The sequence below is a fragment of the Brienomyrus brachyistius genome, chromosome 11 (assembly GCF_023856365.1).
Source record: "Brienomyrus brachyistius isolate T26 chromosome 11, BBRACH_0.4, whole genome shotgun sequence".
In the NCBI taxonomy this organism is placed as follows: domain Eukaryota; kingdom Metazoa; phylum Chordata; class Actinopteri; order Osteoglossiformes; family Mormyridae; genus Brienomyrus; species Brienomyrus brachyistius.
Genome location: NC_064543.1, coordinates 7,537,500 through 7,556,920, shown reverse-complemented (window position 1 = coordinate 7,556,920; position 19,421 = coordinate 7,537,500). Strand labels below are relative to the sequence as shown.

General features: G+C 46.6%; 1 protein-coding gene across 1 annotated transcript; it reads right to left on the bottom strand.

Moving 5' to 3' along the window:
* Positions 1-7,122: 7,122 nt before the first annotated feature.
* LOC125704018 (SHC-transforming protein 4-like) lies at positions 7,123-19,076 on the bottom strand. The gene is made up of 12 exons (XM_048969292.1): positions 18,865-19,076; positions 17,676-18,275; positions 15,235-15,305; positions 12,698-12,761; positions 12,335-12,454; positions 12,044-12,097; positions 11,139-11,190; positions 10,855-10,981; positions 9,660-9,837; positions 9,482-9,554; positions 8,560-8,813; positions 7,123-8,142 (listed from the first exon to the last, which is right to left on the bottom strand). Exons 2-12 carry the CDS (start codon positions 18,228-18,230, stop codon positions 8,011-8,013), a joined length of 1,680 nt encoding a protein of 559 aa, XP_048825249.1. The 5' UTR covers positions 18,231-18,275; positions 18,865-19,076; the 3' UTR covers positions 7,123-8,010.
* Positions 19,077-19,421: the final 345 nt, after the last annotated feature.

Here is a 19,421-nt window from a genome sequence, read left to right as displayed (position 1 = left end):
CCATCATGTAGAGCAGCATTTCCCGACTTGGTCCTTGGGAACCCGCAGACAGTCCACATTTTTGCTTCCTCGCAGGGAGCAAAAAAGTGAACTTTGTGGCAGAAACACTGGGGAAACACTGATGTAGAGCCACACCCATCATCAGAAGCCTTTACATTGCCACCCCCACCCAGCCCAGACCACGGTAAAGCAAAATAAATAAATAAATGAATGAATAAAAAATCAGGGCAGCTGCTTGCATTGGCTTAAGAAACCTGCTTTAATCATTTAATGAATAAACCAGGACCATAAACTGATTTTCATGTGTATAAAAATTTTGGAAGGGGTACCCTTCTTTTTCTCCATGTCGCTGCACAAACCACAAATAGGGCTGAAACCCTCCAGGGCAGTGTGGCCCCGGCCCCGAGCCAGCCCCATGACTCCAGTCCTCCACCCTGAGCATGATGGATGCCTTCCACTGTAAAATGTCAGTGTCAAGTGACTGGAACAGACGCCATGACTGATGTGTTTTTCTCTCAGTGAGCAGCAAGCAGAGCCATAGGCGTTTCTCAATATGCCTACTTGACCGTATCTGCGCATTCACCCACCCATTTTTCATCGTCTTCCACTGCTGAACACCAGTTCCAATACTCAAGAACAAAAGAACAGAGAACAGTAAAAATCCCCGGATGTTATTCCCGTTCCACCCTAAACATCAAGGATACACCCCCCCCCCCCCCCACGCTGCCTTCCAAACTCCACCCATGTTTGTTATGCACCAATTAAACCAACCTCTCCCTCCACTAAGATTGCAGCTTTAATTAAACATGTATGATGGTGGGGGCACCAAAAATGCCTCTGAGAGACCTTCATGTAAGCCTTCATGTGATCGGAAGTGGGCAGTTCAGGTTCAGAGAGTAAGTTCAGTCCACGATTTTGTTTCTCCCAACCAGCTGAGTCCTCTGTGACTGTGACTCTTTATGCTCAACTGGCTGGTTGAAACAAAATCTTGGTCTGGATTTTTTCTCTCTGGATCTGAATTATCCACCTCTGCATAAGATTAATCACACCCACTGCAGACGGTGCTGGTGTACTGTAGTGAAACTACTGTACAGAGAGTGACATCATCCAGCAGGACTGGGGGGGTCACATCCCCTATTTTGGTCATAGGTGTTAGTTGTGAACAGCAGAGTCTAATCAATTTTAGCAGAAAACTACTTTGGCAGAAGATGAGAAAAAGCAGAATTTCAAAGTGGCGCTAACTTGCTTAAACCAATTAAATAACCTGGAATTGTAGCACAGAATGAACTTTACACAAAAGTCTATTGTAACACCGCAATGCACTAAATATACATAATAACCAGACACAAATTCAGCCCATTAGCTGCACTTAACATGCAATCCATCAAACCACTGGATCCTGCATTCCTTCTTGAGCTGTGTCAGGGAATTTGCGACATCAGATCTCTAGGAGGTGGTGTTTCTCAGACTGTGGGAGGGGCTGTACACCCGAAACCCAGCACTCTCCAAAGACCATCTGCACAGCAGTGCTAAACATGACAATACCTGCTAATTTCTGAGTATCAGAAGAAGAAACCTCCATACAATTGTAGCACAAACAGACGAGAGCCCCCCCCCACCCCCGACCCGATCAGTTCCGTAAAAAAATTCAAACAAAGGGCTTCAATGAAGATATATTTTGTTTTCCTTAAGAATGTCCCAGAACTTAAATCCCAAAGACAGAAGATAAGATGGTGTGACTGTAAAATGTGTGACACCGCTCTCCTTCCACATGCCGTGCGGAGGCCAGTTCGGGATCCTGATTCCACGTCAGCACTCTCGCCCTGACAGGAATAGCAGTGGCGTTCTCCTGCCCTCCTCAGCTCACATCTGTCTACATACCATAAAAGCAGGATCTCACTCTCACTACGATTTATGGCTGATGTGTGATAATTCTGCAGTATGTCCCCCATAAAACGACCCCAGCACAGACCATTTATTCGCTTTTATGAACGAATAGTCGAGACGTGTCACCGTTTTGAAATATTCATCATGATTTTTGTACGATGCGCCCTGCATTAATGACACTGTTATAACAACTAATGATGCACCATGGAAAACAGTTGGGACCAATGCCTTGTGGCGAATAATAAAAATAACAATAATAGTTAACAGAGGATTCAAAATTCACTAATCATAGGCTTTTGGGTGGAGGTAGACCAACGGGAAAAGGCTCCAACAGGAATGCAAGAAACATTGAGATCTACAAACCTGGGGTCTGTATCATGAAGCCGGATTTTGTGCTTAGCCAGATAACTTGTGAGATTTAAGGTGCCCCAGTTTAACTTTGTTCATTTAGGTGCAGCCCAGATAACCTTAAATGTGACAAGCTCTCCGACTAAGCTCGAAATCAGGTTTCGTGATAGAGGCCCCTGCATAAGACCCCACCATCCACGTCCATGGGCATGTGCCTCAGACTAATTCATCACTCTCAAACTGGGCCGGTCAACCCTATCAAAAGTCAGCCAAGGTGATCAGCCTAATAGGAGTCAGCTGGGATCCATTTTCTGCATCATCTGTAGGCCCGGGCTAGCAGGCGATGCAAGTCCACAGCCGGCTGGTTGCCAGCCACCCATTCTACACCTGCCCCCTGCCTCCCTACACAGCCTCCTTGTTTTTCCAATGGTTGATCTCCCACTTTATTCAAGTTCAAGTTGCACGTTTCAAATTTTATCATCACATACACAAATAGACACACATGCGGTGAAATGCTTCTTCCATATGTCCCTGGACTGTGCTGAAAAAGGACAGAACTAATGCAAGCAAAGAAAGATATCATTAAAAGAAATGAGATTAAAATCACAATCCATCCATTTCCTGCGGCCGCTTGTCCTATTCAGGGTCACCGGGGGTCCAGAGCCTATACTGGGAGCTACGGAGGGAACAACCCAGGGTGGGACACCAACCCATCACAGGGCACACACCATGGACACCTACAAGCAACTCCAGTTAACCGCAGCTTGTTTTTGAACTGAGGGAGGGGCAACCAAAGCACCCAGAAGAATCCCCACGACAACAAGGGGAGAGCATGCAAACTCTACATACATGGGGCCATGCCAGAGACTCGAACCCAGGTCCCAAAGGCGCGAGGCAACACTGCAAAGCACTGCACCACCACGCCAACCATCAAAACAACAATTCAAAATAAAAGAACAGTCGGAATATACAGCAATAATCTCAGTAATTACATATAGCGAAGTGCATCAGAAACGTGCGAAATGAGGAAGGCCTGAAACAGTGTAATAAGAGTATTAGGCATGTAAAGCGAGAAGGTCTCCATAATGCAATGATGAACAACCCAGTAAATAAAATATACAATGATAACATACAGTACCAATTGTGGCTTGCTAAGATTAATGCTGTGTGTCACCTTCCGCAAAGGTGGTCACTCACAACCCATAAATAAATGTACATGGGTGAAACATGCCATATATTGTTGTTTTTTTGGTGAGATGTTTTTTGAATGCCTACAGCCCTATGAAGAGCTCAGGCATGGAGAGCCGCCTGCAGAGCTGTATCGCAACTGGCTGCCCCCCCCCCCCCCCCCCCCCAGGGCAATGTAACATTACTGAACACAGAAGAGACTGGACTTGCTTGCTAAAGGTAAGATGTAAACTGTAATTAAGGTCAAAGCCAAAATCCATCAATGAGTCAGATCCCCACGTCAGTGCGTGTAGAGTGGCAGACTGAAAGCTGCACCCACGGTGTCACATCCACAGGGTCACATCCACAGGGTCACCTTTCCATGGGACTGAAGAAGGTCACACGCTCGTTCCCTCTTTCTGAAGGAAACCATACTGAAGGAGCATTGGCCAATGAACCTCACAGAATAGCAGACATCTACCAAATCTGACAGTGTGACATTTTAATATCTTTTCTCGGCTGAAGCTTCTTCACGGACGACGGATAAGGATTTATTAGTATGTCGTGCACCACCAGAGCTGGTACCGATTGTGACCCTGTTGCCATCAGGCTGCCCAGTACCAGTTACACAGGCAGAAACCCCCATCTGGGCCAGAAACACAGAGTTCCACCAATCAGCACTAGGCAGGGTACCTTCCAAAGCCAAAACAACTGCCCTGCCCACCTCTGCCAGCTATTGACACAGGGGCTGGCTGCTGCTCACTATGGCCTCATACCTGACCACAGAGTCTATCAGGACCAATCAAAAGAGATAGAAATCTATATCAGGGTTTCATTTCAACCAATCAGTTGAGTACTCTGTGACTGTGACTCCTTACGCTCAACTGGTTGGTTGAAACAAAACCTTGGTCTGGATTTGTACTTTCTCGACCTGAACTTTCCACCTCTGCCAATCACATACATTCCCGCCAGTCACTTCATGTTTTGGTTTGAGACAGTTCAACTGCAGAGGATCCAGTTTTCTTATTGCTGTTAACTGGAGCAGAAGCATTACTGTTTATCAGCGCAAAAGGGCTTTACACATGACTGACTGTCTGCATATTCGCATAAACTTATAACAAAAGCACAAAAGGACTTTGTTAGTAAGACAATGCCATCACCTTCATAATAGGAGCAGGTGATTTGCATACAATATTTTTTAAGCTCCACAGCCTCAGAGATTTACATAAGATTAAAGGTTTTTACAGGTGACAACCATCTTCCGGAATTTACATAACACGTCAACATAAGCTCTCTGGACCAGAGCACCATTAACCTCTGCAGACTGAAAAAGGTTTTAGGATTTTAAAGTGGATGTTAGAGAAATGCCCTCTTCTTAAATAGCTATTTAACACAAATCACATTGGAACACAGAGGTGTCCCACGCTGAAGGCGAACTTCCAGTTTGTTTAATGAATTAATTACAAGTGAGGTTTTCTACTTGAAGAATTGATTGATGCATATTTTGTACCAACACACTTCTGTACTTAAACTTGAATCATGTGAGAAATTAAAATCTTAGCCTTAATTAAAAGCATGCTTTAAAATTCTCTCCATATAAACCATATATGAATTCTTTCAAGGGACTGCTGGAGTGCTGTAAATTGTACATGGCTTTAAAAATAAGATAATGTTTCTGAAAACAGACTTTTATTTTGAGAAGACGACCAAAGGTAAGGTGAAGGATATTTCCCATAGGCCTATCTGCTCGTTAAATAAAAACACTTGCACATAACTTTACCAAAACATCTGAAAATGAGCTGCAGTAAAGTCTTGGATGAAGAAGAGTAAAATTACTTTTTTCTTTTTTTTCTTCAAATGCGAGATCCATGTCATCATCCCAACCTATTCATTTCCACAAGGCACCCCAGAAAAGCACAGGTCCGACCCATTTAATTTCCAGGGATGGCCTGACGAGCCAATTGTGTCAAACCTAATGGAAGGAATCTGGAAAATCAGATGGCCTCGCTTTCAGTCAGCCGGTGCCAGTTCGATGACTGGCCTGACACGTGAAAAAGCGATTCGTTTCAAACTGCTCCTCCAGATGCGAGAGCGCCAAGCAGAGCTGGAAAGGACGGAGGGTGAAAAATAATCCCTTAAAAAAAGCCGCAGTTTATGGTATTCGAGGTGGTGACATGGCAACGGTGCAGCAGAAGGAGATTAGCGGCACTGCTAAGCTCTATGTCGCAGCCCTGCTCGCCCATCCAGATGCAGCTATAGCTTGACACCTGATGGAGAGACACCCAAAGCGTACAGCACTCTGATCTCACTTTATCCTAGGAAATCCTGCACTCAAAGGGCTGATATCACTGCAGTTAAACTCTCCCCTAGATCTGACGCTATGTGGGCCGTTGGGCCTGAGCTAGAAACCGTGACACTGGGCGATCTTCTTCTAGATACATTATATGGACAAATGTATTGGGACACCTGGCCATTACACCCGCAGGAACTTTTATGACATCACATTCTAAATCCATAGGCATCCATATGGCGTTGGTCCCTCTTTGCAGCTATAGCAACTGCCAATGTTCTGGAAAAGGTTTGCACAAGATTTTGGAGTGTGTTTGCGGGAATTTTTGCCGATTCATCCAGAAGGGCATTTGTGAGGTCAGGCACAGATGTTGGATGCAAAGACCTGGCTCACAATCTCCCTTCTAACTCATCCCAAAGGTGTTTGATGGGTTGAGGTCAGGACTCTGACAAGAATAGCAAAATACAAATACTAATTTTCTATTCTACCCATAAACCGTAAAATGCACAATTATCTTCTAGCACACCAATAAAAACACAATGCACCGTGATATTAAAAGAAAAGAAAAACGACTGAAACTATATAAATTTAGCGAAGTATATAAACAGCACATAAATGTAAGTTTGTTTGAAGCAATATGAAGAACACATTCTACAAAATGGCACCACAGAGTTGGCTCACGAGTTTGTGAATTTCCTGAAAACGGCTGCTTGAGTCCATCTCCAAAGGCCAATACTCTAAATGCGTACAATGGCGCCACCTTGTGATCATAAGTGGATCTCACAGTCCGCTTACCTGTTGGCCTGAGATCATCGTCTGTACGATTCGGCTGCCTGGTTTGCGCATGACCGTTTAATGCTGTGCGTGGGCGTTTTCAGCGCTTGTATTTTGCTTCAAAAATACTTTTTGCGATTTAATTGGTATTTACCGTTTTGATTGCACAGTTATATATGTCAGTTAGTGACATAATACTTTAGTTAATTCTATTTATTATAATAAATTTATACTGAATTATAACTTAATATGGTGCCGGTTTGGAGGGCCGACGTCCTTCTAAACGTCGAATAACGAGGTTCATATTTGGTATAACTGGCCAGTTAACCTGCCGAAAAGCCAGTGCCCCTTGAAAAATAACATAAATACTTGGAAAAATTAAATCTTTAATACTGATACCTTAACGGTGTTCTGGTTCCCCACCTAATCAACTAGTCCTCCTGAAGGCTAAATGACCCAGGTAATGCAATCAGCTGATACAATGCAGCCCAGTGCTGAAATGTTTAAGGGGACCAATTCCTTATTAAGCTTGAAAAGTGGATTTGGGAAAGCCATAGAGGAAACAGTATCGAATAAGCTTTGTAAAACTACAGAAATCATACACAAGATTGCATATAAAATATTATATATACCCTGTAATATATGGCTACAGCTATGGTAACACATAGTCATGTCATTATTTCAAAAATGTACGTGCAACATGTGCGTTTTATTTCTCAAAAACCGACACTTGAACGTAGCTGGTCGATGAACTTATTTAATTACCACATATTTCAGGACAGGACAGAAAAGACCCCACCACAAGATATGTGCAGTTCATTGTATTAAAAGATGCATCTGACATTGCTTTGCATGCATGCCCTGTCTGAAAGCATTTCGCTTTAAAAGTGAGAGTGGATCGATTCGGACAACGCTAATGCATGGCGAAGGATACTCCGTTAATTTTATGTCAGGAAGTAAACCCTAGATGTCTTGCATATATCGGAAACTAGTGTTCTCGCTTTCCTCTTAAACTGCGGACAAGAAACGAATAAAATACAAGCTGCCTGTAATTTTTATGCGTATTTATCATCAATATATCTATAGTGAATATTTAAAAAACATACTTTTTTAAGTTCCTTCATTAATACACAATGCGAATCAAGGCTTATCATTCTCTTATATAGAACTATATAAATCAGGCAAATAAAGTGACTTGAACCATCAGAGACTACAAAATGCACTATACAATTCTTAACAAAATGTGGTCAAAAACCTCTTTTAACTAATCAAGGCACAGTTTAAAAAAAACAGTTCACACACACAGAGACAATAGTCACTCATTTGCTTCGCAGCCTAAAAGTTGTGCTTTGATATGCTGGTACAAAATGCAGGTGACAAATCGTGTATATTGGTTCGTCCCAATATACTGACGGTTAGTAAGCCATGACCCAAAGCTCTAGTGTGATGATCATGCAGGTATCGCGACATATTGGAGCAGGTCGTTCTCTGCGTGGAAAATTCCAGAACACTCCGAGCTGTGAGCGCCACCGACCGCCGTCTGATCACTGCTGCTTTTGAAGTACAGGCTGTTTCAGACACAGCTCGCCGCCGCACGATACTATTGGTCTTTGGTTGTCCATATGATAGCGAATCAGGTGCCCCACACTCCTAAAAATGTGATCCTTTGTTCGCACCTTTGAAAAGAAAAAAATCACATCGATTACATCTTCAGGAATGGCGAGTTCACTGACAGTGAAATACTGACCTCCCCAATTTTGCATCTTATGTTAGTCTGTTAATTCACTTACTTGCAACTGCAGTTTTGCACTTTTTGTAGATACTGAGAACCATTTATCACTATTTCTTTACTATTATTATTATTACTTTTATTCTGATTATTAAAAAAAAATTTTGTTCTATTTTCTTAATGTCTGGTTCTGTGTCTGTGCAACACTGCTCTGCGTGCCTCAAACTGCCCCTTGGGGACAAATAAAGTTTGATTTGATTTGATATCGTCAGTGTACCTTGCTGATATATGCAGTCAGCTTACAAACAAATAGAGACTTGTGCTCTAGACGGCACCGCAGATGAATACTGCCTCCTTGGCTTACCATTCCTTCAGGGTCCACCAGCAGCAGGTGCTTAGCCGTCGCCCCCTGCAGGCCACTCAGCACATACCGCCCAGGAGAGGAGCTGCTCTCACGGACCAGGAAATCCCCGCTGTCCGTCAGCAGTCTCTCCGCATCACGCCTGCTCATCCGTCCGTGATACCAGGCCTCCTGGTGAAGGTGCTCCTGGATCTCCTGCAGGACACCTGGCGGGCCGGTATCCTCTTCCAGTGAGCTGTACGTTTGCTCAGTGCTCTCTGGAAGGACAGGCGCCAGGATTTGCTCCATATATGACATACGTGCGGAAGGTGAACTCTTAGGTTACCTGACCTAATTTTTCATAAGGTTAACATTGATTTGAAATTAAGGAAGAAACGCGATATCCTGGTAAGTGCTCTGATAATATTCCCCAGTCAGTCCTTTACGGATGTATCCATTTTACTTTCAGGAAGAGCCACTGCCATGTTTGACAGAGCTTTCTTCACTCTTGGTGACTATATATCCTTTATGTATTAAATATCAATGTCCAGTGAAGTTGCTGTGCACCCAATAGCCTGAAGAGGCTTATTGCTTAAAAAAGATCGGAGGCACATGAATGAAAAATTGGTTAGACTTAATCTTTAATCCATCTTTTTTAAAAGGGATGGTTACAACAAAACTGCACATCACATGTTCTCTGCCTTTAATAGGCACCTAATTTATTCAATTAACTTACGAAACAGTGGCCGTCCTGTTAGGAAAACAGTCGGCGTAGTCAGTGCTTATGGAATAATTTAATTATGTGGGCAGGACGCACTGGGGCACCAGTCTGGTTTAAAAGCAACACGTGGAGACAGAAGTGGCAGCCTGCAGGGCACTTTGTTTTTGCCTCCCTACCCGCCCGGTGACGACAATGACGCCCAGCCCCTGGCTCTCGCTCGCTCACCTGCAGAGGGAGGTGCATGTCTTTCGGTCAGAGCGCAGTTCTCGTATGTGCCGGGGTGCTGCGGGCAGCCAATCTGGAAGACGGCAAGTATAAGTAGCGGCAGTGAGTCGTCCAAGGAAGCTGTGGGCTGTGCATTATGGGACAGATTATGTGTGGATTAACGGAGGTAGGGGCTCACCCATCGGAGCATCTCTTCCTCCCCCTGACCTCCACCGAGGGACGCCTGCAGTAATTCTGCTTTTACCCGCATGTCTAAGAGGCCACCGGGAGGCGGCTGCTTGCCGGGAATCTCGTTGTAATACTCGTGCATCTCGTTGCCCTCTTGAAGCCAGCTGTTGCCGTCAGCGTCTAGCGTCCTGCCCGGAACATGGCCAAAGGAACAAGAGGCCGACAATGAACTCTGACTCTTTCTCGGGTCTACAAGCTGGACGAGCTCAGTGAACACACTGTAGACCAACTTCCAGTCACTGCCATTCGTATGACGATGGAATTAATTGGAAAGCATGCCGCGAAACATCTCTGTGAGGAGCCCGAAATAAACAAAATGGGCACCAGCAAGCTGATGGGCCACTGCGGGGGAACTGAGAAAAAGGAGGAGAAAGGTTCTACAGTAGCATAAAAGTGAAGATGACTACAACACAGGTGAATAATTTCACATGCATTTTAAGGCTCCATGCAATTCTTCTTCAATGAGGAACCGAGTTTCAGATGAGTTAACTTCAAAGATATGCACTTGAAACCCGAGACACGCTGGAAAGATCAGTTAATGACTCAAAGATCTGTCTCTTCCTGCTAATTCACCACATCAGTCAGCAAGCGGCCGGCTTGGTTGTCGGGTCATGGCCTACACAGATTTTTTTTTTAATGTGGGCCAGATGTGCATCTATCCTGGACAGAAATTATGTCCATCCCCCATGTCACAGCACAGCAGCCATTTCTATTCAAGAGGTCGTACTGTATAGTGGTCCCTCCTCATCCGTAATTTCAGTCACCTGCCGTCAACTGCCTTCCGAAAATATTAAATGGAAAATTTCAGAAATTATTCATAAGTTTCAAATCACGTGCAGTTTTCAGTAGCGTGAGAAATCTTGCGACGTCCCGCCAGGGATGCGAATGGTCCTTTTGACCAATGTACATGAGGTGTCTGGCTTCTGCTGGGGGTTGTGAAGCCCATGCCCCGCAGATAAGGGGGTCTTACTGCACTCACTGAACGCTGACCCTTCTGTGATGTTAGGGCAGTCAGATCAGTTCACTCTTTTTTTCCCCAGACAGGTTCACCCGATTTCATTGCAAGATGTGCAGGACTGATAAGGATGGCTTTCGGAAGGGCTTTTATTTGGGGGTGGGGGGGGCGGGGACGCACTGATACTGACCTTTGAGGGGCTGCAATAAGGCAGGAGGGATTATTCAAAAACTGCCGGAAGCGCAGCTCGAATGCCCGTCCGATGGCACTTATGACCTCCTGAGCGACTCCCTCTGGGCAGTCCAGGATGTGGCATGCTGGGAAACGGCACACGGACACGTGGTCACGCGAACGTAAATGCACCTGCAGCAAATCCACGCCGCCTACTCACCAGAGCTAATCTGTAAAACAAAAATAACTGAAATACTACAGGTGCACAGCACCTACCCTAAATAGTGTACAAATTGTACTCACCCCGCTGATTTACTGGGTCTTTGGCGACGTAAGCAACGTAATTTGTTATTTCCTGTAAAACACGATGGAAGCAAGAGGAGACCCACAATCAGAGAATGGACCATGCTGAAAACGTACCCACCCCAAAGCAGGAATTAGGACAGCTGCTTGGAAGAGGAATGAACAGCCCGGCCTGGATGTCTAGTCCGGCTCATCTCAGGTGAGTCATGTGAGAGTGAGGTCACCTCCCACGGAGATCGGTCCCAGAGCCCAGAACTACCTGGGTTCACACTGGTGGCCCTACGTGACCTTTCGGGTGGTGTGCGCACGCGCGAGACGACTCCCCCGGGTGGCGGGATGCGGGACGTTCTCCATGAGTCAACAGGAAGCCAACCTCCCCATTTGCTACCGCTGGCAGAGAAGTAATTAGCAGTAATTTAATGACACGGTGCGTGCCACGTACACTGCTGGGACGATGATTAATACGGGAGCAGAATCAGGAAGTGGATGATGCTTGGGGGCGGTGAGAACGCCACGTTAATGAAATCACCCCGTCCTCAGTCGGCCCCTCCCCTTCGCTCGTCTGCACAGTGCAACTCGGGGTAATCAGCGTTTATAAATTCACTGGCTTCTTTCGTCAGACTCGGCTATAAAATAGAAAAACTGGCTACTACGCAGGAACATGAACCCTGCGCTGCTCCGCGTGGCCCACAGCGGGAAACAGGAAGACCCGCCGTCACGCCGATAAGAGGATGATGAAAAGGACGACCTCTGGCTGCGCGCTCACATCACGTGTGAAACAGCCTTTTCCATCTGCACGACCAGCATCTCCATGCACCCTGTATCATATCCTACGCCTTACACATGCACTCCACCCCCACATCATACCCCCATAATGTCATACTCAACGATGCAGGACAACGTACAGGATCCCCTCCAGAAGCAAACGAGATGGACTGCATGTGGTGATGGGCAATAGTCTGGAGAGGAAATGAACAGACATTAGCAAGGAAGCCATGACGGGAGATCGTCGTGGCAACGTGAACATCAGACCATAAACCATCAGCCACACCAGCTCGCCTGTAAACACGTACGCCTGCAAATGTCGGTAGCTGGCATCACAAAACTGACTGTCGTGTCCCTCATTACCATGGCGATAATAATGTTGCACATGCATGTTTTGGCTGTGGGGTTTCAGTTGAAGGATCCAGCGTTACCTGCTGTGAGTCCAGAGTGGTTAGACTCATACTCTCTGTGGAGATGCTTAGTCTGATGTTAGTTCCGGAAAACTGCAGGTTGCTCTTGCCCAAAATGGCGGAAAGTTCTTTATTTGGAGGCTAAAGATAAAAAAAAAAAAAAAAAAAAAAAAAAAAAAAAAAAAATTATAATACAAATATCACAGACACTGTTTACATACACTATATGGACAAAAGTATTGGGACACCCGCAGTAATTATAGGAATCGACAACATAAACCAACTCCTGGCACCCATGGCCTGTGCACAGAGAGTGCCCCGCGCAGCATACCCTGCCGTCTCCGTGTGAGAGTGTGCGCGCAGAGAGTGCCCTGCTTGGCTTACCCTCCTGTGCTTGGATGCTGTCGTAGCTCCCGGGGCACAGTCACACAGGCGACTTATGGCTTCCCTAGAGACATGGGACAAAACGCATAGAGGAAGATGGCGGTGAGTCACAGATTAGGTCCCACACCACCTGGAGATAGCTGACCCCAACCAATGCTGTTCATTGGGGCTCCAATTGCGTTACCTTCTGCGAGTGAATCGCAAGCCATACCGTAAGCTCGCTCACCTTCTCTCCCCATTAGAGCAACAGCCTTATTTAACATTAGTGTAACGTCACCGGTGCCATAACTGACGTGACATCACAGACAAAAATCTGTGCCATCTTTGTAGCAAAGATGCAAGCAGCCAGCCAATGGTTTCTGGGCCAGAGCTACTCCCGTGCTTCTCATGGTGAGTCACGTAATACCCAGGAGTGTAAGCAGCAGGACATGACTGGGCCTTGCAAGACGGGCGAAGGTGGTGGGGGGTGGGTCCAGGTGGTGGGGGATGGGGGGACAGAGGTGGGGGGAGGGTCCAGGTGGTGGCCGTTTGGGATGCCAGCGCAAAACTCACTCCTGTAGGAGGCGCCAACGGTCAGGAGACACTCCCCTTCTGCAGCAGTCACACTTACCATGCACACGTGCGTGAGCTACAGGTGTGTGCGTGAGCTACAGGTGTGTGCGTGAGCTACAGGTGTGTGCGTGTTCCCTCACATGTCAGGAACCTCGACTCAATACATTGCGGACAAAAGGGAAATGGACTGGGTGGGGGATGAAGGCAGATCAAGGGACACATGCCAAGCACACACACACACACACATATATATATATACACACACACACACACACACACAAAACACATACGCGCGCGCACACACACACACACACAAACAAACCTGTACTCATATCTTTGTGGGGACCGTACATTCGTTTCTATGGAAAAAACCCTAATCCCAGCAACAGCAGCCTTAACCCCCACCCAGCCCGTAACTTTATGTAATTGAACAAAACACAAGACTGTTGGCATTTTTAGTTTTTTGATTGCACTTTCTGAATTTCCTCTTGTGGGGATGGAAAAAATGCCCCCCCCCCCCCCCCCAACGTCAAAATAACAGGTTTTCATCACATTGTGAGGACATTTGGACCACACACACACACACACACACACACACACACATACACACACCAGCTAGAAATAGACAGACATAAAAAATAAGTTAGACTCCGATGATTCGATACCGCTTCTGGATAGGGTTATGTAGGACACTGTTGAACAGAAATGCACCCCCTGCTGGTCACCCTGAACGGGTGAGATGGCTGTTCTACAATGCCTCAGATTGTATGCTCAGAGTGTGCCTTATTGCTGAGGCAGCTAGGAGTGACAGCAGGGATGAGCGAATACTTAGTGAAAGAAGGGGTCTTGGGTTCAGGAGTACGGGAAGTACAGGCAACACCCCCCAGGAGGAACAAAGCCCCCGTGTCCACATATACACACGCAAACATGCATGTATGCAAGACACCACCTCCAGATCAGGGGTTCTTATCAATGGGGCATCAGCACCGGTCTTTAATATCCTACATATTATAGCACATTACAGCAAATTAGCGTAATAATTGGATGCTGGAAGATCGAGTTCTATTTAATCTGTATAAATAGTCAAAAGTGCCTAAGAATCAGAGGCAGAATTAAGAAAAAAGAAGAGAAAAACTATGTTGCTGGCCTGATTCATTAAATTACAATGGGCTCCAAGAGCCCGGCAGGGACAGAACCCACTTCAATAAGAGCAAGCAAACATGCCCTAATAGGCCATAAAACTTCTGTTCTTCTGTTAAAGAACAAATTACAAATTGTGGACCACCATTCATCTTTAAATTTTATGAAACGCTATTAGCAGGAAATTTAATTTTCCAATAAATTATTCTTTGGGCTCAGTGATGGTACAAACAGATGTTCCATTCTATACTTTCCTTCCAAAATCCCTTCCAAATATCGACACTTTGAAGTTATTCCCAAGATAATAAAACACCTCCGTTTGAGACTAAGGTCTGCCGGATTTAAATGCACAGCAGTGGCAGCCAGTAACACAAGGATCACAGATCATGGCGTAAATAACGACTTGATGGGCACACAGCCAGAAAATGTGGCATTAATCAGTAAATGTGGATCTCTCCTATTCTGAGTGTCTTTGGTTCCTGGAAAATCTTTCACCATAACGACCTCCTGCCATCTTGCAACGACGATGCGGCTGGTTTTCCTCTGTAATCTTGAGTTCACTAGTATTAATTATTCAGAGGTGGGTAGTTCAAGTCCAGAAAGTAAAAATCCAGACCAAAATTTTGTTTCAACCAAGCAGTGAAGTATAAGGAGTCACAGAGCACTCAGCTGGCTGGTTGAAGGAAAATCTTGGTCTGGATTTTACTTTCTGTACACGATCTTTCCACCTCTGGTATTATTATTGCTGATATGTTTTTAGAATAAGATGAGACAATGGTTGGGAGCGAAACCTAGTTTCACTACAAGCACAGATGTCCGTTTATTTCCCCGCTCAGGAGCCTCACCGTGTGACTTGTGTTCTTGTCTCGAAGTCCAAGAGCCTCATGGACTGGATCACCTCCAAGCAGCCCATATACTGCGGATGGAGCAAGTGGAGACAAAACAGAAGATCAGAATTTGAGCAATGGGGCCTACTTCCGTGGCAAGGGGGGGGGGGGGGGGGGCTCTGTGTGACGTGACCCTGTCTCCCCAGCAGGAAGCTACAAGAAGCTCAGGTGCACACCGAGCCAAAAATCTCTGGTTTTGGTCTGATCTGATTTTTTCTATATTGCATGTGCAAACAGGTTTTAATGTGGATCACACTCTGGAGTGGCTTTGAAGGAAGAACGCAGAACCATCAGCAGGATGAGTCCTCTGCCTGGAAGGAGTGTAGCACACCCACTCGAGCAGCCCCACTGAATTCTGAAACGCCGTCTTACTATTCCAACCTTGATAGGACAGAACCTTCACAAGAGTAGGTGAGTCATCGTGGGAGCTCTCGCCAGGATGAATAAGTCCCCTGCCTTTTCCCCGGTCAGGATACAGGAGGCTACAAAGCGCAGTGTAAAAATCAATACCGTGCTCGTGGGTGTGACTGCACACCCGTCTGTGTTTATATATATCTGCATGCTTGATGGACAGAACCAAATTAATGATTACCTCATATCATCTGCCAAAATACCAACTGAGGAAAAAGTACACGATGAGATGGTCAGTTTTAGCGATTAGTTAAGGAATTCGGACTTCAAATAGCACGTTAAACGGAGGGGCATCGAAGCTCACTTCTGCCTGTTCATTCCAAGTGTCCCTGGTCTTTAGGGATTTTCAGACAAATTCACACAAACTGGTGCATGTCGAGCACAAACAGCCAGCGTAGCGCGAGCTGCCTGTCAGAGCTGCTGGGCACGTGAAAGTGAGTCATTCAGTAAGGCAAGACATCAGAGAGGCACCCGGCACCTCTGCACCTGTTTATCTGTTTTTGAGGCTGTGGGAAGAAGAGCACGTGGCGAGATCACGCACCGATCAGCACGGAGCCATTAGATCATTTCCGGCTAACACCCCCCACGCACCCCGCCTATAATGTCCTTAAGTCAGTAATACGACTACTGCCGAGAGCACAATTTGGGCTGGGTGCCTTCCTGCAGCTCGAGGACCATGTGGCCGTGGGCACTCGTTAAGTCATGCCTGCCCCCCTCCCCCCACCCCCCGCTGCGGGGCTATGTCTCTGTGGCCTGAGACTCAACCATGCGGCAAGCCCGCGGAAGCTGGCGGCCGCCCGCCTAACCACGGACATGTCACCCGGCTCAGAACGTTTCTGATCCAGCAGATCCAAACTGGAATATTAAGAGGAGATGAGTCATTTCTGTTAGCACAGGAAGTAGTGGCTGAGCGTGTGGGTGGGATGGGGGGGGGGGGGGGGGGTGTGCGTGTGGGGGTGTAACACTTCCACAGCTATTCTCTCTTCCTGCCTCGCATCTTGGTCTCCCCCCCGCTTAAAGGGACACTGCGATGCAGGCTCACATCGTGTGGGCTCGCTTCCTCCAGTGACATGCGCCCGGCGCCGTGGTAACGGCAGGAAGTGGTGACAACAGCAACAGACCACAACCTGAAGACTGATGGTCAAAATCCTAGGAGGCTGTCCCACTGTGTATCTCACAAGCGTAATGCAGGTATAAGTTATTTAACATGAGTTGCTGTTCAAAAACTGTAGGTATCCTGGTGCAACTTATAAGATCTTAAGCTAAGAAGGGTGTACGAGTAAAACTCGATTCTTTTAAACGAATACAGCAAAGCATATGAGGCTAAATATACAGCAAGATTCCCTGGCAGAGGGTGGAGCCAGTGAACCAGAGAAACGACCAATTAGCTGCTTGGTGACGTTCCCCTACCCAGACACAACATCAATCAGTGTTCAGTATTCGACAGCATCACCTTCGATGTGGCACAGTGCGTAATACTGTGTCATAAAAATACATTTTTCTAACGTCAGTATAGTGTAGGAGAATTAAGCAGAGCGCTGCACACAGACAAGTGGTTTCATTAGGATGGACCACTGCTGTAAGATGGCTGTGAAGAATGGGGGTGTTTTCTCCAGGCCTTTGGAGGCCCGGCACCATGAGCAAGGCCATGGAGAGGTTCTGCAGGAGAAGGTTTACATCACACAGTGCTTGAGACTCTGCTGGATTATCCAGATTTTGCTGGAAGGTTGACTGGGAAGTTCAAGAACTCCGCTAGAAATCCGCCCTCCTCCACAACATACATTTCTCATTAGAACGTTGTTTAGACCTTTTTACACATAAAGGTTCTGTCTACATTAATGCTAAGATGTGTTCAGCTTCCACCATTCAAACAGCAGCCCAGATGATGACAGGTCACACCTGTGGCCAGTTCATAAACAAAACACACACCCTTATAAACCCAGACAAATCCGGACACCCGTGTGGTAGTTATGCACTCGTACTGGTACCTTGATGTTGTACGACGTCCCTGTCATCAGGACCTCTGGGCTGGGACACTCCGTAAGCGCTGTAGTCCTGGCAGCGGACAGCAGCCCCTCAGAACAGGAGGGACCCTTGTCGTCGTCGGGGTGTGGCGTCAGCTGGGAGGAGGCTGGCAGGTACCCGGCCAGGCGGACGTGGGGTTTGGTGGGGCTGCAGTCCGCGCCCAGCTTTCCACGGGGCGTCTGCTTGGAGGACAGGGCCAGTCCCCTGAGGCCAAGCAAGCCTGCTGGGTTGGACAGCTTGACGGCAGCCATCTTGGGGATCAGAGTGCAGAGAGTGGTGGGATCCTTGTCCGGGGATGAGGCTGAGTGGTGGAAGGGGGGTGGCAGGGGGGCCAGGCAGGGCAGCGGAGCGCGGTCAGCGCAAGGGGCCGATTTACCACCGGGCGCGCTGTCCTCCAGGGACGTAACCGAGTCGTTGCGGAAGCGGCTGTACTTGCTCCGGTGCAGCATGTCTGCCTGTCCGAAGAATCCTACATGCAGCGCGTTTCCCCTGAGCCTGGGCTGGTTACCTTCTCTCATAGCCGGAGACTGTGTGAGACTGACGGAGCCAGACGCACACGCTGACTGGCAGGACATCGGCGGATGGAGGGAGAGCAGGAGATGAAACACGTTGTATATTATAAATTGTTATAATATACAACCGCACACATATGCTTATTTTCAGAAATACACGATAGATTTTTTATAATATACTCATAAGTAAAATATTTCCTTTATCCAACTTTTCATACAGGCTCTATGCAAACAGCACTTCCCTGGCTTAATACTGTAATTCATCTTGTGATTTATGGAGTATAAACTTATGGACTCTGAAGTAATAATTAGGTCGTACACATAAGGTAAGAGCAATAATAAAATAAAAACGAAATTAAACAGTAGAGTTGTTATATATAAGTATGTATATGATCCGTGCCGCCGACGGCACGCAGATACTTAGTTGTTGCGCTAGTTTGGTCCGCACGAGGTCGGCACGCGCTGCTCCGGCTGCGCGCGGTAATGTGTCAGCGCCTGATTTTTATTCCCTTTTGCTGCACTGCCCTGCTCCTTTATTTCCTCTTCATCCAGATCATGGCATACGGTGTGGTCTTGAAATAAAGTGCCCCCCCTACACACACACAATTTCTTCCATGCATATAGATAAGCCAAGACTCACCCTCGGTCATCCTCCCGGGTCCGGCTGACTGCTCCCCCTCCGCTACGTAGCGTCCTGGACTCGGAGCTCGCGAGTGGAAGCGCAGGATGCTACGATTTTCATGAATGAACTTTTCCTTTTTTATGAATGAGTTCCTCTCTCACTGCGCATGCTGATAAACGTGTGAATGAAGCAGACGATGCCTGTAATTGACTGACAGTGCTTGAGGGTGTTTTTTTCTCTCTTATGCTACCGTCCAATCGCAAAAAGGCAGGGTGACTCATGCACCATAAATACACCAAAGCAGAAACCATTTGAATGTCCTCTTTTATCATTATCTGGTTTTGCTGTGCCGTATGTAACCATCGCATGTGAAAGCTGTCGCAGCGTTCAAACGAAAAGATAGATTTTGCAGAGGGGAAAGACGTTCAGTGATGTGCTTTCGAAAAGATAGGTGGGGGGAAGCAATGGGGAAATTGCGAATCTATGTTACCGTGGACACCGCGACATATGGTATTTTCCCAAGGGAACGGTATGCTTCTTTCTTACAATTCAATTTTTTGTCCGCCTGAATTTGT